The 8,500-nt window shown below is 40.8% G+C and overlaps 1 protein-coding gene across 1 annotated transcript; it reads left to right on the top strand.

Annotated features, from left to right (window-relative positions):
• The first annotated feature begins 1,007 nt into the window (after nt 1-1,007).
• Rpl7l3 (ribosomal protein L7 like 3) lies at nt 1,008-2,272 on the top strand. The gene is made up of 2 exons (XM_039082884.2): nt 1,008-1,032; nt 1,726-2,272. The coding sequence occupies exons 1-2, from the start codon at nt 1,008-1,010 to the stop codon at nt 2,157-2,159; spliced, it is 459 nt and encodes a 152-aa protein (XP_038938812.1). The 3' UTR covers nt 2,160-2,272.
• Nucleotides 2,273-8,500: the final 6,228 nt, after the last annotated feature.

Raw genomic sequence — 8,500 nt, 5'->3', positions numbered from 1 at the left:
AATAATAATAAAAAAAGTACCAGAAACAAACTAATATCCAAATGCCACACCTACCATGACATTTAATGCCAGAAGGTATGATTTCCTTTTAAGGTATTACTTTGATGATGCATAGGGAAAAATATGCTTCAGCCTTAAATGCTCCTGAAATGAAAAGTTATATTTTGTATTTCTTGTGATTTCTTTTACATAATAAAATGTCATGTTATCAGAGGATAGAGCTGGAAGAATAGTTCTTCCTTCCTAGTCTGATTGCCTCGTTTTCTTTCCTAATTGTCTTAGGTGGCGTGCCCCATACAATCTTGAAAAGAGCTAGGTATTTACTATCATGTGAAACTACTCTGTCTTTAAGCATTAAATGTCATGTTACCTGTAGAGTTTTACCACTGCTGCTATTTCTGTTTTTGGATCAGTCAATTTAATAGAATTTCATTGACACACCCTTCCCATTTTATATCCAGTTGGCTATTGATAATTTGTTGAGATCATTCAATAGGAAAAGAATAGTACTTTCATTGACAAGTTCTGTGGTGATTATATTGTGTGTGTGTGTGTGTGTGTGTGTGTGTGTATACACGTATATAATATATAATATATAGAGATTGTATATAATATTATTTTTATATATGTAACTATGTGTATATGTATATATGAGACAGGACAGAAGGAGAGAATGGAAGATCAAAAGAAAGGAAAAAGGGGAAAGAAAAAGAAAGAAAAAAGAAAATTGGACACCCTTATTCCATGCATACAAAAATCCTGTTAATGCCAATAGATCCTACTACACTGAAGTATAAACTACCCTTGGGAAAAAACAGAACTAAATCTTTATGATCCTGGGTTATGACAAACATTTGTCGGCACAGTATTGAAAATATAAGGCACAATAAAATATGTCCATTGCATTTTATTGAAACTAAAACTTGTTTACACTTTACCGTTTGCTAGAGCAATGATAAGATGATTATTTTAATGGGGAAAGGAAAAATCAGCATTTTTCAGAAAGGATGTATTCGTGGTTTATAACGAAAGGTAAAAATGCCATGCCATGAGCTATTAGACAGAAACCAATGAGATGACACCTTACCCCATCTAAGTGGGTCGTGATAAAAATATCAGGCGACAAGTACTGGTGAGGAGGTGGGGACACTTGACTTAATCTATCGCTGGTGGGAGCATTAAATGATGTTGCCACCTGGGAAAACAATTAGCCTCTAAAAATGTTAAATATAAGTTGAAAAAATGCATTGGCAGGTAAGAAAATGGGGGGGGGGGAGACATGCACACAAAAGTTGTAAACCATTGTTGATGGTAGTGTTATCAATATTAATCAAAAAGTACAAATAAACATCCAAATGTCCATCAAGTCCAGATGAACAAGTACAGTCTGTGTATAATGCTATTGCACCCGTCAGCTCTTAGCTACTGTAACCAGGAAGTGATAAGCAATACATAAAGAGAAAAAGTCTCAGGATTGGATGTTTCAGCCCATGCCCACTGGCCTCACTGCCTCTGGCCTGTGTTGAGACAGCACATCATGGCAGCACACATATATAGTAAAACAAGACTGTTCATCTCCTAGTGAGCAGGAAGAAAATAGAGAGAGAAAGAACAGGGCTTTCTCCAGTGATTTAGAAGACCCCCAGCACATCTGTCTTCTCAAATTTCTACTGTCCCAATAGTATGCTGAACACTAAACCTTTTAACACATGGGTCTTTGAGCAGCATCCAGGCTATCACACACATATTACGTGACAAATTTCGCAGAGTTGAAGGTCAAGCGCCTGAGGAAGAAGTTTGCCCTGAAGACACTGCGAAAGGCAAGGAGGAAGCTCATCTATGAGAAGGCAAAGCACTATCACAAGGAGTACAGACAGATGTACCGGACTGAGATTCGCATGGCTAGGATGGCGAGGAAAGCTGGCAACTTCTATGTGCCCGCAGAACCAAAATTGGCCTTTGTCATCAGAATCCGAGGTATCAATGGAGTGAGCCCAAAGGTGCGCAAGGTGCTGCAGCTGCTTCGTCTCCAGCAGATCTTCAATGGCACCTTTGTGAAGCTCAACAAGGCTTCAGTGAACATGCTGAGGATCGTGGAGCCGTACATTGCATGGGGGTACCCCAACCTGAAGTCAGTAAACAAGCTCATCTACAAGTGAGGCTATGGCAAAATCAATAAAAAGCGCATTGCCTTGACAGATAATTCCTAGATTGCTCGATCTCTTGGTAAATTTGGCATCATCTGCATGGAGGATCTAATTCATGAGATCTATACAGTTGGAAAACACTTTAAGGAAGCAAATAACTTCCTATGGCCCTTCAAACTGTCTTCCCCACGAGGTGGAATGAAGAAAAAGACAACTCACTTTGTAGAAGGTGGAGACGCTGGCAACAGGGAAGATCAGATAAACAGGCTTATTAGACGATGAACTAAGGTATTGCCCGTGGTATTTTTATAATCTGGTCGGTTAATAAACAGTCACAGCTTGGCAAAAAAAAAAAAAAAAAGATGGAAAAGTACTAATAAGCGTGATAACCTGAATGAATCTTGAAAAAAAGTATATTACATGAAATATGCCAATCAGAATGCCAAGTATTGCGTGATTTGTGTGTTAAGAATTCTCATAAAGAGGCAATTCTAGGACAATGCTCTGTCATAGGTGCTTGCGAGGCACGCACAAACCTTGGACTTTATTACCAGTGCAAATCGGTGGTTCTCAGGCATCTAATAAGCATAGGGGAAGTGAGGTGTGTCTGCTAAGGGTATAGATTAACTTGGGGGCTGATGAAATCTTTTAAATTGATCGACTCTGAAAAGCCTAAAGAGCCACTGAAGCTCACACTTGAAATGAGTGGAGGGTAGAGTATGTGACAACGTCAGTAAAACTATTAAAACAATAACAAAATAACAAGGAATGAATTGGACAAGTGAGCTGTAAGACCTAATTTGAATATAGTTACGATCATGTGATCATGTATTCAGAACATCCCAGGCCTGCAGTCTGGAGCTACTAGACTTTATACCCATAGCTTGAAAAGCTCATTGTGAGAAAATTCTGTTGTTACGTTTAGATGTCAACAGGGTAGAGTGGTTGGCAGTTAGGAAGGAGATCTGTGGCAGTGTACGTAAGAGGGCTCCATGTTACTACACTGGCGATGCTCACAGCCCATTCATGGCGATGAGGAAACAGTGGGAAAATAGGAAATGTGGTTTTGTTTCCTTGTTTGCTTTTAGTCTTTGACACAGGGTCTCACCATGTGACCCAGGCTGTTTCACACTCATAATCCTTCTGCCTCACCTCCCAAGTCCTGAGATTCCAGGTCTGGTCCGCCATGCAGGTGTTCCAGAACAGAAATGGTGAATGGCGCCCTGTGATCTCAACATTGAAAATTGAAACATCCATCTTATATCTACTTTGATATAGCTTCAAAAGTGATATTGACTGCAACTGACAATGAAATTTGCCTTGCTTCCCCAGCAACTTGATGGTTGGAACAGTTCTGAAATTAAACAGAAATTTACCAAACTCCACAGAGAAGACAATAATTCAAAGTATGTGTTTACAATACATTTTAAATTTATCATCTATATGCCTTTGATCCAAGCACTTGGGAGGCAGAGGCAGGCAGAGGTCTGAGTTCAGAGACCAGCCTGGTCTGCAAAGCAAGTTTCAGGATAGCCAGGGTTACACATAGAAACCTTGTTTTGAGAACACCAAAAAAGAAAGAGAGTTATTATTATTGTGTGTGTGATGTGGGCTTAGTGGGGAGCACACTCATGCCATGGTATGCCTGAGAGGACAGCTTTTTGGACTCTGTTCTTTTCCTTCCACCTTCTCACATCTACTAAGCCTTCTCACTGAGCAGCCTTGACAACCCTAGAAGTATATTGTAACATAACTGTCTAGTGTGTATTATATGTATATGAAGTCATAGGTCAATGTTGCAAACACATTTGTTGAAACAGTTAATAGAAAAAAATTGCCTTTGGTCAGAGTTAAAAATTCATTGCTTAGTTTACAAATTGTACCCAATATGAAAAGCACAGAGTACCTCAAATTTGAATGTGAAATAGAACTGATTATAACTTCCAATAACTTTGCTAATCTTGATTCTCTATCATCTTTTGCTATAAATTCTTCCATATCTTATAAATTTATGTTCAGTTAAGAAACAAAAAGTACAAAACACTTTAATATAACAAAAGGCACATGGCTTAGATCCTAAGACCTTGGGGGGAGTGTTCTGTTTTATTTCTTGAGGTCTTTTCAGAAGCTATAGTGCATCTCACTCAAGCAAAAATCTACCTGGAGACTTTATTATTTTAAAGTTCAAATTTGCTTAGCATTAAACTCCAGTGTAGTTGGATTCTAAATTGGTGAGGCTCAGAAAAGTTCCAAGATGCAGTTCATCGGTAGAGTGATTGCCTAATGCAAGGCTGTGGGTTTGATCCAGAGAGGGGGGGTGTGATGAAGAGATTGATTTCATTGTATGGAACTTAGACTGCCCATGACAAGCTGGCGACAGCGTCCATTGTTTTTAATAATTACAGGCTACACATACTGAGACTCTCTCTACCCCAGTGTTTAGCGCCGTCTTTCTACATAAGGCTCCTAATTCAACCTGCCTCATTAGACTACATGGAGTATTGAGAGGAAGCATTGAACCGACCAACTTTTGTAGCCAAGCAAGGTGCATTTAGTCCAGTTGTTGTCTTAGGAGGTCCCATGGAGATCCCTAAACAACCCTGGTTGATGCTAAGACAGAGAGGATCACTCTCTGAAAACTGACAATGGGCCCCATTGCCGAGGACAACATCCACACAGCTCATTGAATATAAAGAGGTAGAGCTGGTTCCTGCATGAACTTATGTCTTAGACCCTTTGATACAGGAAGGTGACTGCAGGCTACAGAAAGAGAAACCTGGACAGCAGTCTAACCACAAATCCATGACCTACAGTCTCTCCTACTTGTCAGATGTGCTGGGTCAGTGGTGGTATAGAACTTTTATAAGAGTGATCTACCAATGTCTCGTTTAGCTTGAGGCCTTATCTTAAGATGGAGCCCATGCCCTACACTGACTGAATAGTCTCTGAATGGCCCAGAAACCTAGGGTAGAACCAAACAGCTCTGTCCCCACAAAGTCAATGAAATGATTCCTGATAATATTGTTATCCTCATAGATTGGTTGCCTTGTTCAGTCACCTCAGAGAGGCTTCTTCTGGTGGCAGATGGGGACAGATGCTGACAAATCCATAATCAAACATTATGCAGAGACTCTAAATTGGAGGTCTCTAACAGTACCCTCCCCTTGGAGATCAGAAGAGGGGGAGGAAAGAGAACAGGAGTCAGAGAGAATGGAAAACATGGGGAGAATATGGTCCACTAAATCAACTAAGCAGGATTCATACGGGCTCACAGATACTGAAGCAGCAAGCAGGGGCTTGCAAGGATCCATGCCAGGTCCTCTGAGTCAATGTTATGGCTGTCAGCGTGGCGTGTTTGTGGGATCCTAACAGTTGGACTCTTATTATTCTTGGGAGTCTTTTCCTCTGATTAGGTTGCCTTGTCCAGCCTCAAAATGAGGGCTTTTGTCTTGTCTTAGTGTCTCCTGTTTTGCCATGTTTGGTTGTTACCTCTTGGAGCCTGCTCTTCTGAAGGAAAATGGAGAGGGAGTGGGTCTGGGAGAGAAGGGTGGTAGAGGAAACTGGGAGGAGTGGAGGGAGGAGAAATTTATTATGAGAGAAGACTCTACTTTCAATAAGTAAACATACATAAATAAACAAACAAACAAACAAATGGAAGATTTCGTGTACCCTGAAAAATTTTTTCACTCAATAAATATGTTGTCATGAGAAAGAAAATTGTTATAGGAAATTGAGGATAACGTGGTAGATTAGGAGAGATAAACATCTCTTGGGAAGATGGCTCAGTAAAATATAAGAATCTGAGCTCAATCCACTGCATCTACATAAAAGCCAGGTGTAGTGGCATATGCCTACAATCTGAATGCTGGGAGGACCTCTTTATCCAATCCTCCACAAGTCTCATGTCCCAGTGAAAGACTATGTCTCAAAAAACTGGGAATGTGCCCAATGAGGTGGCACACCCCTTTAATCTCAACATATACCTACTGGCTGGTTTTGTCTATCAACATGACAAACTAGAGTTACCACAGAGAACAGAACCTCCCTTGAGGAAATGCCTCCATGAGATCCAGCTATAAGGCATTTTCTCAATTAGTGATCAAAGGTGGGAGGGCCCATTGTGGGTTTGCCATCACTGGGCTTGTAATCCTGGGTTCTATAAGAAAGAAAACAGATTGAGCAAGCCAGGGGAAGCAAGGCAGTAAGTAACATCCTTCTATGGCCTCTGCATCAGCTCCTGCTTCCTGACCTGCTTGAGTTCCAGTTCTGACTTCCTTGTGTACTGAATGTGGAAGTGTAAGCTGAATAAACCCTTTCCTCCCCAACTTGCTTCTTGGTCCTGATGTTTGTGCAGGAATAGAAACCCCATCGAAAACAACATATAAGGCAGATGGAGATAAATCTCTGTGAGTTTGAGGCCAGCCTCGTGTACCTTTAAGTTCCAGGCCAGACAAGACTACATAGTGATATCCTGTCTAAAAGGAAAACAGCGAACAAACAAAGCAACACAGACACACACAAGACCCCAGGCAGATGGCTGCTGAGGAGTCCTGAGGTTGACCTCTGGCTTACACACACACACACACACACACACACACACACACACACACACACACACACACCAATCTTTAAGGACTGGAAGGAAAGACATAAAGCATTTACTTTGTAGGAATCGACATTCAAAGAGGATTTTTCCTTCTTTCCTAATCCCCCAGAACGTAGAAAGACTTCCATATGTTTTTAGGCAGAAGCAAAGGACACGGTAATTGAATAAAAATAATATGAAGTGGAAACTTCTTTATTTAGAGAAGATTTTCTCATAAAGGATAAATTTCACAGAAAGATAATATGACAAGTTCAATAAATCAATAACAGAAAGTAATATGTGGATTGAAACATCTCTAGGTGAATCTAATTTACAAAACCACGTACAATTTGTTGGAAAGTGAGTGTTTCCTCCACGGGCTACTTTCAATTCGCAGTTCTTTCCTCCTTCTAAAATGAATGAGAATTCTTGAAAGAGCTGAGCAGGGGCCTGGCAGGTTAAGGAGAGACAGACAGATTAAGAGACAGAGAGAAGCCCAGAGAAAGACAAGTCAGATAGTTCAGTCTCCAGTTGCTCTCAGGCAACAGTGAGGTACTGCAGAAAAGCCAGATTACCTTGTAAGTATAACATTAAAAAATCCTCTTCTAAAATGGGTGGAGCTAAGTGGCCACACAGACGTCAAAGAAACAGGGAAGCCAGGGAGTAGAAGATGTCTTCCTCTTCAGAGTTTACTCAGAGCCCAGCCATTCCCAGTCCTAACAGTGTTTAAATGAATAGTTAGAAAATTCTGATGTCAGATATGAACTTGGCCAGCCCTTCTTCTACTTCTAAGCTACCTTCTTGTGATTTCCACCACAGCTCCTTCGAAGGCAAGTGAAAAACGACTGTTTGGCTGGTTCTGTGGTGTCTCGTATGCTACAGCTTGCTTTCTCAGAGGAACTCTGGACCTCAGGTTTGAGAAAGTTAGAAGCAGCTGAGGGAAATGTGGCCAATGTGGAGGCTGAGAACAATTATACCTCAATGAAAACTTCTCTGTTGAATTCTCACATTCTTCTTGGTCAACTACACCAGGAAAGAATCCTATAGGTCAATCCCCACTGTTTGGCTAATGACTGGTAAAGGGCTCTGGAGATAGCCCTTCAGGCTATTTACATTTGAGGTAGAGAATTCACTCAAGCCTGGACTCTGACACTAAGGATTTTAAGTACCTTGGAATGTTCTAGAAGAAATGTGCAAAACTTCAGAATTCCTCCGAACACCTAACCAGTTACAGCATATAAGCAGCAGCCTACACTAGCGTTGACAATCCTTGGCAGGGTTCAAAGCTGAGGATACTACTAATAATAATCATGTGACCATAGTCCCAATCCTAAACTGTGCATCATGGGAAAGTCTTCATGACCCTGGGAAAGCAGATGATATTGGCTCCTTCTTTGAGTGACCTCTGTCATGAATTACCCTTGACAACTAAATGCATCGTATATGGGCTCCTTTGACACCCATTAGCTAAACTTACCTACCCATCAAATGGGTTTAACATGAGAAAGCAAGAAAGATGACGAGATTGGGAAAACATTGTACTCTAGGAAGGTAAGTCCTCAGGCTGCCTTCAGAAAATAATGGAATTTCATTGGTGAGAAATTTAAACAAATATGGGTGTGTCGAGTGTTCCTCTCACTATTCTCACTACTGTGTGGTAAGACAAAAGAGATAATAGCAATTACCAGTGAAATCACACAGGAGAGGCACACACTCGATCCAGCATCATTGTGTGTGTCAGGAGTAAGATGTGAACAGAGGCCCTGAC

The sequence above is a fragment of the Rattus norvegicus genome, chromosome 8 (assembly GCF_036323735.1).
Source record: "Rattus norvegicus strain BN/NHsdMcwi chromosome 8, GRCr8, whole genome shotgun sequence".
Lineage (NCBI taxonomy): Eukaryota > Metazoa > Chordata > Mammalia > Rodentia > Muridae > Rattus > Rattus norvegicus.
Note: the sequence above shows the minus strand (reverse complement) of the source record. Positions and strands in the feature narration are given on the sequence as shown.

Coding starts and splice junctions, on each gene's coding strand:
- Rpl7l3 (XM_039082884.2), top strand. CDS start 1,008: ATGTATTCGTGGTTTATAACGAAAG. Junction 1,033..1,725: donor TTCGTGGTTTATAACGAAAG/GTAAAAATGCCA, acceptor GTCTTTGAGCAG/CATCCAGGCTATCACACACA.